This window comes from Tenrec ecaudatus, chromosome 5 (assembly GCF_050624435.1).
Source record: "Tenrec ecaudatus isolate mTenEca1 chromosome 5, mTenEca1.hap1, whole genome shotgun sequence".
NCBI lineage: Eukaryota > Metazoa > Chordata > Mammalia > Afrosoricida > Tenrecidae > Tenrec > Tenrec ecaudatus.
Window position 1 is genome coordinate 38,646,117 of NC_134534.1, and position 19,361 is coordinate 38,665,477.

Consider the following 19,361-nt stretch of genomic DNA (forward strand, 5'->3'; position numbering starts at 1 on the left):
ACTTTCCACAATCAACATCCATGGAAGCAGCAGCCAAGAAATCAACCACCATACTGCATTGGGCAAATCTGTCGCCAAGCTGTCATTTTGAAGGCTTGGGTGTGACTGATCCACAATGCGCATCTGCATACAAAAGGTGACCAATTAAAAAAGGAAAACTGAAGAACTGATACGTTTGGATTGTGATGCTAGGGGGGAATATTAAATTACTGCGACTGCCAGCAGAATAAACTAAACTGCCTTGGCAGACGTACAGCCAGAATGTCCCTGAGAAGCAAGGACACAGAGAAACTTTGTCTCACATCCTTTGGGCCAGTTGTCAGGTGGACCAGTACCTGGTGAAGCACATTATGCTCGGTAAAGTAAGGGGTCAGCAAACAAGAGGAAGACTCTCAAGGAGATGAACTCGCACAGGAGCTAGACCAGTGGGCGCAAACTCAGTCCCAACTGTCAGGATGGCTCAAGACCCGTCTCTGCTGCTCACGGGGCTGCGGAGTTGGTACTGACGTGACCGCACCTACCAGCCCCTTCTAATACTCCATTTGACAACTGCCATCCTTCCATTCCCATTGGGTTTATGATAATCATTGACTTCCTTCTTTAAAATTCTAAGAACCATCTCCTTGAAACGCATATGAATTTTCATGGCTACACAGATTATTATGGCCCTTACAGACCATGGAAAGGCTTTTGTGAGTTTGGTATGGAGTGCTTCTTGACAACAAGCCTGCATTTACAGCAAGACTATTGGTAGACCTATATCTCTTTATTGATTTATTTTTATTGTGGCTCGCACAACTCTTATCACAGTCCATACATACATCCATTGTGTCAAGCACATTTATACATTTGTTGCCATCATCATTCTCAAAACATTTGCTTTCTACTTAAGCCCTTGGTATCAGCTTCTCATTTTACCCCCTTCCTCCCCGCTCCCCTCTCCCTTATGAACCCTTGAGAACTTATAAGTTATTATTATTTTGTCATATCTTCACCCACTTTTCTGTTGTCCATCCCCCAGGGAGGAGGTTATATGTAGATCCTTGTAATTGATTCCCCCTTTCCAGCCCGAAGCCCATATTCTCTGTGAGGGAATGAGGTACAGGGACTACTGCACAGGGGTCACTCACTCAGTGGGCACAAAGCTCACCAAATAGGACCTGGAAGCCCAAGTGACAACAGAGCAGCTTTGGGCCCGTATCTTCATTTAGTAGGCATAACCTTTGTTAGATTAGTTTTCAGGCTAGTTCTACTGTATATTCAAAAATGTTATTAAGTACTGCTGCCTACATAGCACAAGATGAAAGTGAAAATATTAGTGAGAAACCAGAGGCGCTGATAAAGGTCTTCAAGTCTAGTATGCATATTCTTGGTTTTTATTTATAACCCAAGTTTAGGCATTACTGGCAACAACACCTGAAATGTTCTTCGGAATCATTCATTTAATATTCCTTATGTGTCGCTGCTAGGTGCCATCCTATACATGTGCTTCTACTAGTCTCTTATACTTTACAGTAATACAGATGAGATCAGAGAATTGGGATAAGTTATGTCATGAAAAAGCCTAGATAAAATTCAAACCTTTCCTTTCCTATTTGAGTAGTTGAGAGAATGCAAGTGTCTTTTGCTGAACTTTTCAAGGGCAGAGCTTTACACAGTGTCTGCCAAAAAAGCAAATTGGATCATCTGGTTCTGTGACATAGGAGTATTGGATTTCAAGAAAGCCAATTTAAAAGAATTAAGAGATCTGGTGAGGAGAGGGCAACAGGAAGAAGTATTAAAAATCTGTGAATCTAGCAGAAGAATTGATATCCTTAGAGACACCATAATTATAGCTCAAATTCCATAAAACAACCAATGTGAGAAACATGCAACATCTGACGTGTTCTCATCGGGGAGTGCTAAAATATATAGGGTATTAAAAACACCTTAAAATGGAAAAGATGGCAGTGGTCCAAATAAGAGCAAATAGCAACTAAAATACTGATGGAAAGATAAAATGCTTATCCATACTATACATTTTTCTCATTATGTGACAAATTATATCAGTAACAGCATATAAAAGTCTTACGACCCGAGAAAGAAAAAAATTAAGTCTGTGGTATTATAAAACTATACTTTTTCTGAGATATTGCTAAATTTCCCCTATGTCATCTCTGGTACATATTTCTGGTAATAATGAATACTTCACAATATCATTAAGTAACACAGGATCTTAAGCACATGTGAACAGCCATCTAAAATACAACCACTGATGTCTCATCATCTGCAGAAAGAAATGTGGAGGAAATCAGAGACTCAAAGAAGCAATTCGACCACAGGACCAATGGCCCACACAAACCACAACCTCTTCTGGCCAAAGATGATAAGAACTAGATGGTGCCCAACATCACTAATGACCATTTGGTAAAGGAGCACAATAGAAAGTCTTGGTTAGAATGGGAGAAAAATGCATAACAAAATTCAAATTTCTAAGAAAACCCAAATTTAATGGAATGATGGATAATGAGAAGCTAGTCTCCTAAAACACTCCTTTAACCTGGAACTAAACCTGGAGCCAGGTGTCACCTTTCAGTCATAATTAGAACAATCAATTGTAGGAAATCAAACAGGCAATATTTGTCTAAAAGCAACATGAGAAAGCAAGGAGGGGCAGAGCACTGCAGCGATGAAATTAAGAAGGCAAGATGGAAATGGTTAAAAAGAAAACACAAACTGACATGCTGTGGGTGCAGTGGAGAGAAATTCGTTTGTATTGATCTTCTAGCCACAGCCCTGGTTAAGTACGACCCAAAACTATGTGGGGTCTTGCAAATAAGGTGCAAAGGACTCTGCCTCCAAGATTGGTCACTTTTGTCATTTCCTTGCATAAAAGAGTGAGCCTTCTCCGAAACAGGAATAGAACGCTTGTGACCATCAGGCAAGAAGAGCCAAGAGTGGGAGATCCGTGTTTGCAGTGTGGAGGCAGGAGACGCTGAAGCTGCAGGACCATAATACAAAGCAGAGGAGCCAAACCAACATCATGAGCCAGAAGAGCGGGCTTTCCAGACCATGGAATAAGTAAAGCTGAGTGTCTTCAGACAAGAGGTTGGCTTTGCAGAGTGGGGTGCCCGTTGTAGATTGAATTAGTCCTTGGCTCCCATAATGAGTTACAATGTTGGAAACCCAATGTTGGAAACCCTGTCCTAAAGGGTGGCCATGAGCTGGAACTGACTTGATGTCAGTGAGTTTGTGAAAAGAGATTTAGAACACCTGCTGGAGCAGGAGAAAGGCACACGGACCGTGTGGCTGAGAGTCCAAGAACGAGAGAGACAGGCCTGCTGGCATAGCTAAGAAAAGGTGCTGCTTTCTCATCTTGATTCATGATAACCTGCTACCTTCCCTAATAAATGCTCATAATTCTGAGCATTTCTGTGAGCTCTATGTGGCCAATGCAATGGATCATCCAATCCAGCAGAAAAGCAGTGTGCTGGAGAACAATGGAGGATGGAGGGCATGTCTGACCTCTGCATCATTTGAATCATCCTTGGGTAGATGCACAGTTCCATTTTGCCCCCCCTCCCCCCCCCCGCGCCCTGTGTAGTGGAGGAGGTCAAACATGGACAGCGTGCCATTTCCTCAGAAGGTTAGCAACCAATTCATGGAACAAACTGTAAAGCAACTAGTGAACGAGACACTAATATGCCGTGTAAACATTCACCTAAAACACAACGAGATGATAAAAAGAAAAACAAATTGTATCCCAGTATTTTCAAGGACAAATTCAAAAGAAACAAAAGGAAAACCTTAGAGAAACAAGTAAAAGAATCATGTTCTTGGCAATAGTTTAATGAATAACGCGCTGAGGCTCAAAATACCAAAGTAAATCCCAATGGTAAAAGTATTCATGATGTTTTCCGTGACCTAGGTTCGTTGCCTCTCTCAATAAACAAGGGGATTAGATTTTTAATGGCCACACTGAGTTAACAGCTAATCCTTAGATCCTTGATACACAAGGCGTTTGAAATAAGCTGCTTAAGTACAACTGGGGTCTCGCAAGGGCCAGAAAAAACATCTGTCCATCAGAAACACGGAAGAACAACTATCTTGGCATGAGAACTTATTGAAAGAAATAGATTTCATTGGAAAATGTAAAATGTGAGAAAATCCCCACGTAGATTTGGAAAGGGATGCCAATTTCTAAGTGAGGTCTAGGAACCCCCATCTCGAGCCATTTACATGAACGTCATCAGAGTCCTTTGATAGCTTTGGGGCGTCTGCTCTAAGGCAGATGCAAAGCTTGTCTGGAACATTTCTTCACATCAGAAGAAAACCGATTCTTCAACGTTCAGTGGAAATAAAAAGATTAATTTGATAAATAAAAGTTTCTTTTTCAAATTTTTGACTTGTTGTAACATAAAATGGATTATCATATAAGCATACCTATGTTAAAATAAAACACATTTATGAGATGGTCACTGGGATAATAGCTCTGGCTGTAGTTTCCAGTTTTTATAGCTGTAATTTTGAACTCTGCATCCAATTCTATTTCATAGATTTTTTCCAAGAAAAAACTCCAAAATAAACTTCATGGAGGAATGAAAGACTAGAGCATTGATCAAGATTTTGTAAAGAAGAGAGCATTATAAATCTTATTTTCCAGATGCAAATTCTTTATTAGCAAGAGGAAAAATAGAACTCATGGGAGACTCCGGATAGGGCAAAATATGACAAAATAACAATCAGTGGATTATCAAGGGCTCATGAGGAAGGGGGGAGCAGGGAGGGAGGGAAAAAAAAAGAGGACCTGATGCAGAGGGCTTAAGTGGAGAGCAAATGCTTTGAGAGTGATTAGGGCAAAGAATGTACGGATGTGCTTTATACAACTGATGTATGCATATGTGTGGATTGTGATAAGAGTTGTATGAGCCCCTAATAAAATGTAAAAAAAGAAAAAAAATGTTCATTAGCAAGAAGAAATTTAGTGGACAACAAATATATGAAGAAATGTTCATGATGGTTAGCATAAATGAAGCAGATGCAAATGAAAGCAGCGATGAGATATCATCTTACTGCAACAAACAGCGAAGGGGTGGGGGTGGGGGCAGAACACACATGTGCTGGCGAGGATGCAAAGAGATTGAACCGTTCCTAAACTACTAGTGGGATTGCGCAATGGTACACTATGGACTATGACAACATCAGTCCCCACAACTTGGAGACCAGAAGAACTAGATGATAGCCAGCCATCACTATTCACTACTCTGAAAAGGATCACCTTTAAAAATCCTACATAGAGAGGGAGCCCTGGTGGTGGAATGGGTTACGCACTGGGTTGCTGATCACAAGGACAGCAATTCAAAACCACCCACCTCTCTGACGGAGAAAGACACGGTTTTCTACACCTGTCATGAGTTATAGTCTGAGAAAAACCACAGGTTTTCACACTAGGAGTCAAACCACTTGAGGGCAGTAAGTGGGGGCACGTGGGCGAAAATTGTGGAACAAAAGTCAAAATCATAAAAAAGACCAGACTTCCTAGTCAGGTAGAGATATACGGAATAATAACAATCTCTGAAAAACCAGGTCACTAATGAGTGTTCCAGGGACCTTGATGTTAGCGCAAAGTCATACCTCTACATATTCAACATCACCCATCAATCGCGTGACCTGCAGGACTGAATTTGAATGGTTCAGAAAGGAAATCCCCTCATGCAATGGCTGAGCACACAGCTGCCAACCCCAAAGTCAGTGCATCAAACGCCCCCGGGCCCACTCCCCACCAGTGGCTGTGGAAGAAAGACTGGGTAACGGCTTCCATGAAGATCACAGTCCAGGAAACTCCCCAGGCAGTGCTACCCTGTCAGATAAGGTCACCAAGCGTTGCAGTCTCCTGGAAGGGTAACACGAACAGGAAAACAGTACCAACAATTCCTTAAAAATCCTATGTGTAGGAAAAAATCAAATATCATGTATGTATTAAAATACTTAAAAATCAAATATGCTTCAATTGTTTCAGATAATCAAGTTTAAAAGACAGATTTTCCTAGGAAATAAGAAAGAGAGTGACAAGAATAAATCAGTATTATGGGGACGATTAAATCATTTAATTTTCAAATGTATTTTTCAAAGTCGATTCAAACTGTCTTCCTTCTTCAAGTATCTTTGGCAAGGCCTATTCAAACTATGTCTTTAAGCATTCCCAACAAGGAAACTGTATCATTAGTAAGTTGGGGAATTAAGACTTCATGGCCTTCTCAAGAAATCACAAGATAAACTGTCCACCCCAAGCCCCCGCAGCACTAATCACCGTGTAAAACAACGGTGACGTGAACGGGACAAGCTGGGAGCCAACCTGCACACGGCGGACAGCCGTCCAGGTTATTTTTGGTCTCAGCACTTCATTTTCTCAGATTACAAAATAAACCCAGATGTCGCAAAACGGGTTGCTAGGGGAGAAGAGAAAAAATGTGGTTCGCTAGCCATGAGCTTCAGTGCCAGTGTAAGAGGTCAGGTCGGCGAGCTGGAGAGCAGCTTACTGAGAGAAAGGAAGCAGGCTTCTGGACGTGGTGCTGGCACAAAGTGGCATTGGCCAAGCCACAGAACCTCTTCACACTTCTGTTTGCAGTACGGATTTTGCTCTGTGACAACTTGCTAAGAATGCTTCGGGGTCTGCTTTGCCAAAGGAGAAACCGGTGTGCGATTCGGAAGGTGGAAGAGCAACAAGAGGCAGTGTTCTCGGAGATTGTTGTGGAGGAAAGCTAGAGAGAAGCTAATTCCGAGAGGGCAGCCGTTTCCCGCTTGGCCTCACTGTCCCTGCTCTGTGACCGGCTTTGTGCTCTGACCGTTGCTCCAGCTGACCAACAGCAATGCCTGGCCCAACCCCAGGCAGAAGGCCCAGCCTCCCCTAGCTGCTCCTCCCAGCCTCCCCGGGGTCCTCTTCCGGCAGCTGGACCTGCCTGGCTCCCCATCTTCCCTCTCAAGCTCCACAGTATCTTTACAAAGGGAGCTCAGTTAGTGACTTGCTCCTGGTCGACCAACCCCTTCTTTCAGACTCGTGTGTCTTCAGTTTCTTCCACAACTGGGTAAGGTCTTAGTCCTAAAATAAATCCATTCTCAGTCATTATACTTCCCTGAATGCACTATGACTGACGTAATTCCTTCAGCTGAAAAATTATGGTTTTAGAAGTGGAAGAAATCCTTGTTTACAATTTGATGATTAGCTACACTTAACTTCCCTCCTACACTCTTCTCAGAATACACACAGACACTCAGCACGATTAAAGACACAATTTGAGGGATGTGTTCATGAGAACATTGCGTGAACGAAAATCATTATAAAGGTTCGCCAGGGGAGAAAGCAAAATATTCTTCACCAGGAATCTTTCAAAAGACATCTCCAATACCTGTCCAAAGCCAGACACAGCATTATATTAAAGCCCTGCTTATCAGGATTAATCGTCTGAGGCATGCGACCTCCCATCCCACACTCTCGGCTCCATTTGAATCAGGATCTCTCAACAGCGTGTGCAATCACCGGGCTGGTAAGCGCCACATAATCACTTGACAAATCTTTCTTCCACTCACTCGCTCAAACCTTTTTGAAATACCTAGTATGTGCCAAGCGTGATACTGGATGCTGGCTATGCAGTAGTGAATAAATCATGCTACTCCCTTATATCTTTCCTTGGGAAAAATATTGCTTCCTCAGCTCAGAAGGCCCCTCTCCGCTTCCCTGCCGCTCAGGGGAAGCAAGCTCAGAAGCTGAGGTCGCTGAGAAACTGTCCCGGACCTCCCACGAGCGCAGTGAATCAACTGTTCCTGCCTACTGAACATCTCCACTCTGTACAGAAGAATCTACTGCTTTGCTTAGGCGCCTGTTAGCCTGAGATCTTCTTATCAACATGGGTTGGGCTAGCCTGATGCTAATGTGGCTTTCCTAAGTATCCTAACTGGATACTTTCCACCCCGCATTGAGTAGTAATTAACTAGTAATATCTCTTCAATTGGATGTTGGCCCTTGAAAGATTGGGTTCTATTTGAAACTACTCAAGTTTGCCTCTCCAAAGTAAAAGCTGTTCCATGACATGAATGGGGACTTGAGTCAAACCAAACACTCACTGCCATGAGGTCGTGCGGACTCATAGCGACTGTACAGGACAAGGCAGAACTACTGCTCCTGTGAGTGTCCCAGGCTATGTCCCTCTTACTCCCCAGGAGTGGCGGGTGATTTCCAACTTATGGTTAGCAGCCCAACTTGTAACCACTAAGCCATCAGTCCTTGTTAACTAAATCATGAATAAGAGATACATAAAAGGTTTACGTCTAGATGGCTATCACGTTTCCTAGAAGCTTAGACTTGTCTTCTTTGTTCATGGTAGCACTTGTGAAGTTTTAAAACGTGATGGCCTGTACAGTGTTTTTGTTTCGGTTTGTTTTTAAGTTGGCACTGCCTAAACCTGAAACTGTGTTGAGAGAAATGAGGGACTTGATGCTGTCTGCTATCATGTGAGGAGATTTAGAGATAATAGCACATGAAGCAAACGATGCTGAATGCTTCGGGCTATGAAGCTGGCTTGTGGAGTGGGACGCCTCTGGGAACTTAACTCCAGAGTCTGGGCTTGCTGATCCGCAGAAGTGGACGCAAGTGCCTGCTGGTTGTGGCTTACTGGAGAGAGGTGACGTGTATACTTAATTTGGGGAGCTGGGTTTGCTGACCCATGGGATTTGAGCTGAATGCCTTTGGGTGGAGACTTACCATGGAGCGGATGCTCTTTGGGTATTGATTAACAGCCTTGAAAGAACTTTGTAACATGTCATGAAGCACAACTGTACCCTGAGCATTTCTCACTCACATTACAATCTGTTAATCTCCTTTCTACAAAGAACCCCCAAACTCACTGCCATGGTAACTCCATACTGACTCAGAGTAGCCTAGCCCTCTATGGGTTTGTGAGACTGTAACTGTTTGCAGGAGTAGAAAGCCCAGACTTTTGCCCCTGGAGCTGCTGGTGGTTTTGAACTGCCAACCATGAGGCTAGAAGCCCAACATGTAACCACTACATCACCAGAGCTCCTATTAATTTCTTTAATAGCCCCTATAATCATCAACAATGTCTGTGAGTTCTGTGTAACCACTGCAACAAATATTAGCACCTAAACAAAAATTTAGCTAGTATTGTCTGAGACACAATGATCAAAACACTTAGTTCCCCAGATGCCAGGGATGGTGCCTGGTATTGGCTCAACAATTTCGTTTCTCTGAGGAAACTTCTCTTGGCTGGCCAGAGAGTGCTCTTTGCCCAAAGTTACATCCTTTCTCAGGGGACACTCATGTTCATATGCTTCTCAATAGAGAATTATAAAATTGCATTTTATAAGGAGCTCTATTCATTATTGAGCCAATGGGTTATGGCCACAAGGTCTGTAGTTCAATTCCACCAGTCACTCCCCAGGAGACTGATAAAACTTTCTACTCCCAAAAAGATTTACAAACACAGACACTCACAAATGCAGTTCTTTTCTGTCCAGTGGGGTCACTATGAGTCAGAATCGACAGGATAGCAGTGAGGGTATTTTTTTGTTTTGTTTTTGTTTGGGTTTTTTTGAGATACCATGACAGTGGTAGGTGTTGGGGATAAATCAAAGAACAGGATTGGTCATGAAAATTGTACTAAAGATCCAAGCAAGTATATAGACAAATGGATTCTATTAAGTTATACAATCGCACAGAAGGAACAAACCTAACCTGGTCTTGTGGGAACAAGGTAAAACTTACTAGATGTCTACTGGGAGACCTGTGCAGAGGAGGGGTTAGACCAGGGACACCGTGGCTAGGCGGGCTCCAGGCACAGATAGGACCACAATAAACGGCCTAATGGCAAGTGACTGTATCATCACCTCCAGAACCCTGAAAGCACTCAGTGTAAGCAGGACAAGTGAAGTTACCCAACACGCTTTTCTAAGAGTTTTATAAGGTCATGTGAAGGACAGAGACCGTCAGTGACTATTTGTTCTCCAAAATTACTTATTTGTCTAGTTGTCAGTTTCCTCAAGTATAAACAGGGAAAATGAGAGTGCTTATCCTATGGTTTATTGGGGGGAATGAATTTTAATAAATTAGATTAAGCAACGAATATTGTGTAAATTTGCTTATTACTGTTAGGCATAGACAACGTTTTGATGGTAAAGGGAAGAACTGGAGCAATCAGCTTTGCGAAAGGCATACAACAGAGTCTGCACAAGAGCCTTCAAAGAAATCAATCACTGTGACACGATGATGTTACACAAATAGCAGATGTTATTGATTCATTCTACCTCATAAATAGAAGTACAGATGAAAAGAACACTTCTTAAAATCATAAAGCCCTCCAGTTTTACAATACAAAAGTATCTTTAATGTCTACTGCCGTCATCTTTAAGACCTTGGCTGCTCTTCAAAAGGTTAGCAGTTCACACCCACCAGCCCTCCTGTAAGACAAACTGTCTCCTGTGAAGATTCGAGTCTTGGAAACTCCATGAGGCAGGTGCAGTCTCACTTCTAAAAAGTCAAACAGACCCCATACGGTCTGTGAAAGTCAGAATTACCTTGATGGCAATGGGCTGCTTGTCTCTAGACTCTGGTCTTGCACACGTTCTATTTACCTGGCAGTGGCTCTACAAGTCTTAAGTTTACACTCAAGATTAAAGTTTCCTGTGAACACAGCTGCTTTTAGTTATCAAATCCATGGTCACTGAGTGGATTCCTACTCACATATTTATAGGGAAAAGTAGATAGGCCCCATCTGGTTAACAAGGTTCTAATCTTTACAGAAACATCTTTCTCCCATGGAGTGGCTGGTGGGTTTGAACTACCAACCTTCTCATTAGCAGCCTTTAAACATTGCATGACCAATGTTCCCTATACCTTTAACTATGGTGGATCAAAAAAATACAACCCGGCACCCGGATATTAAAAGACATAGCATCTGGGATCTTAAAGGCTTGAAGTTACATAAGTGGTCATCTAGCAGGGAATCAACGCAGCTCACATGGAAGCAGCACACCAGCCTGTATGATCATGAGGTGTCGACGGGAATAGGTATCAGAAGCTCAAAAACAAGCAATCAAAATGACGTAAAAAGCGTGGACAAAGTGGCAACCTAAAACCCACCTGTAAGGTAATTGGACAGTGCCTCACAAAAGGGCCACAAACGGGATGATAAATCCAGGGAGCAGTATAGCACTGATGACACTGATTACTATCCCCTAATTCCTTAATATTAGCTCCCCTTACTACTTTCGTCTTTGTTTCCCCTCACTGATTTTATTAGGCCTGCGCATGTTCATTTGTAGAATTAAGAGCAATCGACGGATGAAAACCAAGATAGATAACCCTTGGATGGGGAAGAAAAGGGATAAAGGGGTGCTGATATCAGAGGTCAAGAAGAAAGAAATTGTAATGAAACGGATGGTGGTAGCATTTGTAATATTATGATTGATCTAATTGAAATATGGATTGTTAAAGTATCTAAGATTTTTAAATCTGACATTTAAAAACAATAAAAATGTCTTAGTTGTGTCTCAAAAAAACAACCCCCCCCCCCCCCAAAAAAAAAAACCCAGCCCGGCACCATAAGCCTATTTTTTGTCCCATACACTAACGTAATGAACACCTGCAAAAAGTAGTTGTTATTTCTCCCTTTATCATTACAGTGGGATTTTTTAAAAATCCAGTGAACCCTAGCCATAGGCTAATTCTAGTATAAAATGTAGAGGTTACTTTTTAGTTTGACATAGATATAGATTCTTTACCAAACAGCAAGCTTTTAAGAAACAAGTCTGTTAAGGAATTGTTGAGATAATCTCAAATTTCTAATAATAGGGTCACTACTGTCAAAACAGACTAGATCGCAATGAGTTTGCTGTCGCTGTTTTAACAATGGTAAGGCGAGCCGGTTAGCAAGCAAAATCATAAGCTAAAATGATAAAATCTTGCTTTTTGTTTGCACTGAAAGGCAGACGAATACCACCCCAGTGCAGTCACCCCCGTTCTTGTAGCTATGGCATGTTAGGAAGGACAGGCATTCTCTCAGTCGTTTCCTACCTGCTGTCCATATTCCACTCAAGGGCGGGATTCTGAGAATTTCTTTCACTCTCCGTCAGGGCCCCTCCTGTGCCTGTTTCCTTCTCGGGTTTCAGCTGATCCCACTGTGCAGTACCGATGCTGATAGACTGCAGGTCGATTTGATACTGTCGATCTTCGATTTCTGAACCCGGATCTCGAAGAATTCCTAAATTTAAGGCTCTCCTGCAATGACAGTGAAAAACTGATTGATTGTGGGGATGGTTAGACAGCTCTTCTTGATATGCCTGAACTACTGAATTGTACAGTTTGTGACTTATATGTCAGAAAAAATATTGAAAAATGAAAACCATAAAGACAATAAAATGGTAAAAAAGGTAAATAAACAACACAAACATGTTTATATTATTCAATAGTAAAGTATTTTTTCCTTTGAATTACAGATTAGCACAGTAGACAAATATATCTACAATATAGGAATTTGAAACTTTCCACATATTTTTGTATTGGAAGTACATTTGAAAGCTATCACTTAGAACAACATAATTTCTTGCACTATTTCTGGCAATGGGCTGTGTTATCCAATAATTTACTTCAATCCTTGAGGTTCTGTAAGGTTTTACAACTATCTCTATTTTTACCAAAGACAAAATAATTCAGGAGGGTTGAAAGACTTGGACAAAGTTAGTATATGACAAAATCACAACTGAAATGAAGGGTTTTTTTAAATTTAAATGTTAATGGATGGCCTTCTATAGAACTTTGTTCCATTTCATTAATAGAAAAGTTTGGTGGAGGAGTTCTGTTCATTTATATTTTCACTTCCCTGCTTCTGCCTTTGTTTATTTGGGTCTTTTTCTTTCTAATAAAGAAACGCCCATTTTATTACGCACCATTGATCTGTCAGTGTATCATGCCACACTAGCCTGTGATGCTGGGAGATGAGATGTCCATATTTTAGCTACCAGGAGGGTTACCCATGGTGGACAGATCTCAGTAGAGCTTCAAGAGCCACTTGAAAAAAAGAAACGGGGGATCTACTTCTTTAAAAACAAAAAAATAACCAGAGAAACCCCTCAGGACCAATATTGAGAGTAGCGATACCAGGAGGGGAAGGGGAAGGTAGGGGGGGGGGGGGAGGAAGGAACCGATCATAATGATTTACCTATAACTCCCTCCCAGGGGGAGGGACAACCGAAAAGTGGGTAAAGGGAGACATCAGTCAGTATGAGACATGAAAAATAATAATTTATAAATTATCAAGGGTTTATGAGGGAGGGAGGGTGGGGGAGAGAAGCTGATAAACAAGAAGCTGATACCAAGGGCTCAAGTAGAAAGGAAATGTTTTGAGAATGATGATGGCAACAAATGTACAATGTGCTTGACACAATGGAAGGATGGAGGGATTGTGATAAGAGTTGTATGAGCCCCCAATAAGATGACTTAAAAAATAATAACCAGTGAAAATTTATCACTAGCAGTGGACCACTGTCTGATATGATTATACTACTGCAAGATGAGTCTCTCGGGTACAAAGGCATTCAGAATACACCCAGGGAAGAGCTGCGTCCTCAAAGTGGAGCTGGCTTCCATGATGTGAACAGAGCAAAGCTTGCTGGACTTCCACTTACTGGTGTGGCACCATCAAAATGAGAACTGCAAACTCGCCTAAATAATGAAAAGATGGAGTGGACAAAGCATGAATCTTGAAACTTGTAGGTTGCCAAAAATGAAACTGAACACCTAAGATAGATAAGCTATGCCTGAGGAGTGGGAATGGACTGGTCCTGGGCATTTTGAGTGGGAAATCCTATGGTCTATGGCAAGAAGGAGAGAAGGAGGAGGACGGGTGCCAGATTCAGTCAACAAGGCCATGTCCAAGGCTGGACCTAATGGCAACGCTCCAGTGACAGGTTAGTAGTTACCTGTACACCTACAAAGACCACCACTCAGTCAAATGCCTACAGTCACCACGAATGCCAAAGATGAAACTGACTGCATTTGGTTTATTTTGTGCCAGCTTCTGTAGTTTGCAACTGATCAAACAGGCAATCAAGATGCGTTGATCATTACTGGTGTTTAGAAGTAAAAGTGGAAATAAAGGATACTCAATTGACAAATATGGCCTAAAGAGAAACTATACCAGCTATTGCGTGATAGATCTTTGCAAAGCCAATGAAATATTTGCTGGAAATACTTCTTTCCCCAAAATATAAATAGCAAGTATGCACATGGACCACACTAGACAGAAAACACATGAATCAAATCAACTCCATGTGTGGGAGAGATGATGTAAAAGCTCAATGTCAACAGTCAGAGCAAGGTCAGGGGTTGACTGTGAAGGAGACTATCAAAAGCAAGTTCAAGTTGAAGCTGAAAAAAAATTGTTTTTAACAAGTCCAGAAGAGTCAATTACACTGAGTGTGTACCACCTGAATTTAGGGACACTCTCAAAATAGATCTGCCACATTGAGTACTAATGCTCAAAAACCAGATGAGATGTGAGAGCATCGAGGGCATAGTGCATGGAGAAAAAGCCAAAAGGCCATTAAAAAGACCGTAAAGAAAAGACCAACGGCAACGCCAGAAGATCCCCTAGCACTCGCTAATAAACAGAAACTTCAAAGGACAGTTGGAAAAAAACAAAGTAAAGGATTATCATGACATGTGCCAAGATCTAAAGTCAGAAAACCAAAAGGAAGAAAAAGCTCAGGTGAAATAAGTGAAGAAAATCTGAAAGCTTGGAGTTGCAATCCTGTAGGACTCTATTTAACAATATTGAATGGCGCAGGAGACACGGAAGCAACACACAGGGAGTCACAGTACAGCACCAAGAGCTGGTTGATGCTCAACTTTCTCAAGAGGCAGCATCGCCTCAAGAACTTACAGCAAGAAGCAGCGGAAGCTGCGCTGAAAGCACAGGTGATAAACAAGGCTCTAGGAACTGACGGGGCACGAATGGAGATGTTTAAGAAACGGATGCCGTGTGGAAGTGCTCATTCACCTCTGCCGTGAAATCTGTTTGACAGCTCCCTGGCTAACCAACTGGAAGAGTTGCACACTCCAAAGAAAGATGATAAAACAGGCTGCAGAAATGATGAGCCAGTATCATTAATAGCACACGTAAGTATAATTTTGTAGGAAATAATTTAAAACAGATGCAGCAGTACCCTGACAGGGAAATGCCTGAAAGTCAAGCTGGATTCAGAAGACGTGGAATGAGCATTATCATTGCTGATGTCAAATGGATCTTGGCTGAAAACAGAGAGTATCAGAGCAATATTCACTTCTGTTCATAAACGACACTTGACTATGAATCTCAAAACACATTGTGGAAAACATTGAGAAGAATAGGTGCCTAGAAAACTTAACTGTGTCATTCCGAAGCTGTACTTTGACCAAAAGGCAATCATTTGAAGAGACCATGGGGCTACGGTACAGTTCAAATAAAGACGGTGTGTGCCAGGGCTGTATCCTTTCACCAGACGTAATCTGTATCTGAGCACACCATCTCAGAGGCTGGACTAATGGTGGAGGGAAACTGGGGAGAGGAGGGCAGGAAGGGGGAACTGATCGCAAAGATGGACACATAACCATATACACCCTCCAGGGGAATGAACAATGGAAACCATGGGGGAAGGGAGACAGTGGTCGGTATAAGATATGAAAATAGTAATTTATAATTTATCAAGAGGTCATGAGGGTGGGTGAGGGGAGAGGGAAAAAAGAAGAGCTGATACCAAGAGCTCAATAGAAAGTAAATGTCTGGAACAGAATGATGACAACTTATGCACAAATATGCTTGATACAATTGATGTATGGATTGTTATGCATTGTACGAGTCCCCAATGAAATGATGTTTTAATTTAAAAAGAAACAAAATTTTAAAAATAAGAGAGTGCCCTATATGAAAGAGAACACAGCATCAAGAGTGGAGGATATGATTTGATAACGTGGACTCTAGTAGTGACACAACCTTGCTTGCTGGAAGCAGAGAGAACCTGAAACACTGGCAGGACTCAGAATTACAGCTTTCAGGCTGGTTCACAAATCAACCTAATGAAAACAATAATTCCCACTACTGGAGCAATGAGCAACATAAACAAAATAAGCCGAGAAAATGTGGAGGTTGTCGATGATTCATTGTACTCGGACTCACAATGAATGGCCCTGGAAACAGCAACCACGCAGCCAGGCCGATCACACTGGACAACTGTGCCGCAAGAGCAGACCTTTTCGAAATGTCTAAGCGCCAGGCTGTCACCAAGGTGCATCTGATGCAAGCTATGCATGACAGTTCAGTTGTATGTCATTCTGGGTGGACCTGGATTCTCAGTAATTTGACAGTTACGAGAGAATCTGTCAGTTACGTAATGATGTAGTCATCCTTCACGCTATCTGAAGTCATTTCATCAACTTCATGCTATTTGCTATCATGCAATCATTTACGAGATAAAATATGTGATGAGCTGCCAATCAGTTGAAAGGGAGTTTCCTCAGGGTGTGGTTTGCAATATATACATATATAAACATTCTGGCAAACCGCTTCGCTTTTTTGCTTATTCTGGATCCTCTGTTTATCCTGTTACCATCTAACCTCTGGTTCTTGGAGCTTGAGTTAGCAGCCTGCCTGAAAGCTTGATAATCTTGAGATCCAAAAACCTCCACAGTCTGCGAGCCAGCAGCCTGCTAGCTAACCTGCTGATGTTATACTACATGAGTTAGAGGGAGCCTCCAGGCTGATGTCTGATTAAGAGACTTGGGCGTTACCAGCCACTACAATCATGTGAGCCATTTCGCTGAGACAAAATCTATCTCTATCTATACATATAAGGTCCACTGATTTTGCTTTTCTAGAGTATCTAGACTAAGATGTCATGGTATTTTTATGTTCCCAGGATCCTCAGGAGAAGGTCATCTCCACAAGGAGACATCACCAGGCTACAACCTGATTGACAGATTAGACTCCAGCCCTTCACTCTGAATACCCTCAAATTGACATGCGATCTGTAACTTCCACAGCCCACTCTCCACAAAGAGAAATGTCCTTTAACATTGTCAAGGACGCTTGTTTCCAAAATACAGTTCAGTAGAAACCTTGATTGAACCTAATAACTAAACAACCATACTATTTGTGGGGGGTGGGGGGGGTTACTTTTAAACATCCCAGAGTGCACGCCTAAGAACAGAAGCCACAGATTCCCGCAAACCACATGAAACCAAAAACCCTGATAAACAAGCACCAGCCAGCTTCCTAACAAAGCCTGTGAAGAGTGACTTTCTGCTCTCCTAAATGCACCAAAGCAAACCCCTGTATTTGAGCCCATTCACACACACACAATGACCCTACAGAAGAGGAGAGGAGAAATGCTCTTTTGGATTCGTAAACTCAAAATCTTTTTTTTTTTTTGTAAACTCAAAATCTACTGCCAACCTTGTGGATAGCAGCCCAACCATTAACCCACTGTGCCACCAGTCTCCTTCAAAACTATATCAAAGGGACAAAGATCAGGAAGAATCTAACAGGAGACCCAGGACCTATCAGGCATCACTAAAGACCATGTTAGGAGGGTAGATTTCAAACTGTACTATCAGAAAGCATTTGGTGAAAAAATAATTAAAAACAGCCCTTTTAACACACGCGCAGAAAAGGACAAGGTGGCATGTATTTTTATAATGGGCAGAAAGAATTTTTAAAAGCTTAAAAACCTCCAAGAGTTTGCAATCATAAACCAGCATTTGTGGATTTAAGCCTCAAATTCTTCGAGAAAAATTTCAATCTGGAGATGTTTGTCCAAGGTAGATAAAACCCTCAGATGACAGGCAAAAGCACCGTCTCTTGTGGTCAACTCAGTTTCAACCAAGACTTCAAAGGATATTCAGAGACTAGGTTCTAGATGAAATAAGAGACTCCGTAAAAGACACAAATAATTCACAATCCACCCCAAAATAAAAAGCACCTTTAGGAAGACATAGCAGAATTACTGGGCAGAAGAAACAGACCCTCAGAAACTTTAGATACTGGATTAACAGACATGAAATTAATTATTCAAAAAAATGTCAAAAGGTCTCCTAAATATGAGCAGAGGCCAAGCAGACTTTAAGAAGAACCATGTAGAACTTAAACTGAAACCAAAATGTAACCTAGAAACTCTGCTAAGTCATATCCAACAAGCTGAGGAGAGAGTTTATATGGAAAGACCCAAGAAAACCCAGAATACAATCCAGTAAAGATAGAGAGTATTTGAAAACATCAAATAAACCTCATTAAACAAATACCTATACATACAGTTCGCACACACAAGACTATATATTTTCTCAAGCACACATGGGGCATTTTGGAAAAACATACTACATGTTGGTGGGGCAGAGCTGAAGGGGACCAAATAAGCTATATTTGCAATAATATATATGTATATATATAACTATGAGGCTACAGAGCATAAACAGATTATAAGACAATATTAGATTTATAGACAAAGATCTTACAATTTATCTTTGAAGTTCTTTTTCTATTTGGAAAGGGCTGGCACTCCATTTTAAAACTATAGACCGGTACTATTAAAAATGGCGGTAACTTAAAAAAAAGAGGTCTCAGAAATTCTTCAAGATCCCTAGCCTTAAACAGTTTTGTCAAAATCATATCCTCCTCTCCTGAATAACGTTTCCTCCAATGAGCTAACTTATGTTTACTCAAGTCACAGATTGGTCATACAGATCTGGGGACAAATAAAGCCTTAATTTCATGAGGTTTAGGCCTAAATTGGCTGCTCTGCTCAGTGTGCCAAGAGACCTGTACTAGACACGGCAGTTAGGAGGGAAGAGATGCGGTTCATCGGAGGAGCTTGCTTTGCCAGAGACCATGTGCTTTAATGCCAAGCACACGATGTAGTGTCAGGGGACAAGAGAAAGACCCAAGTTTCGGTCTAAGTTATGGAAATTAAGTGAGGTAAACTATAAAAGGCCTTGCGCAGAACTTGGGACACCATGAAATCATGGATAAATCATAGGGAAACCAGTCTCCCATGCTGTGCGTCTCGCCTCGGCCAGCCGGAAACAGGAAGCAGAAGTGAACAGCGGCCTGGGAGAGAGACCCGTCCGGTAAAGCACACTCATGAGGCCGAAGAGAAGAGCTGTGCGGATACGAGGCCACATGCTGCCACGGTACTTCCTCAACCTCCGGGGCCCTGAAGCCACACAACTTCTAAGGTCCATGGTCTCAGCCATCTACAAGCGCTCTAACTCGAGCTAACGCTTACCACAGAAAATGAGGCCAATTCAAAGTAGATTTTTTTTTAAACATATGCTTTTCTTCAAC

At 41.8% G+C, this 19,361-nt stretch overlaps 1 protein-coding gene across 3 annotated transcripts in view; it reads right to left on the reverse strand.

Moving 5' to 3' along the window:
- Window positions 1-19,361, reverse strand: part of VPS13B (vacuolar protein sorting 13 homolog B) — a 731,003-nt gene that overhangs the window by 303,441 nt on the left and 408,201 nt on the right. For all 3 annotated transcript variants that reach the window (XM_075549441.1, XM_075549440.1, XM_075549439.1), the window contains exon 31: window positions 12,065-12,268. In XM_075549441.1, the coding sequence (XP_075405556.1) occupies window positions 12,065-12,268 (204 nt within the window). The remainder of the gene's footprint in view (window positions 1-12,064; window positions 12,269-19,361) is intronic.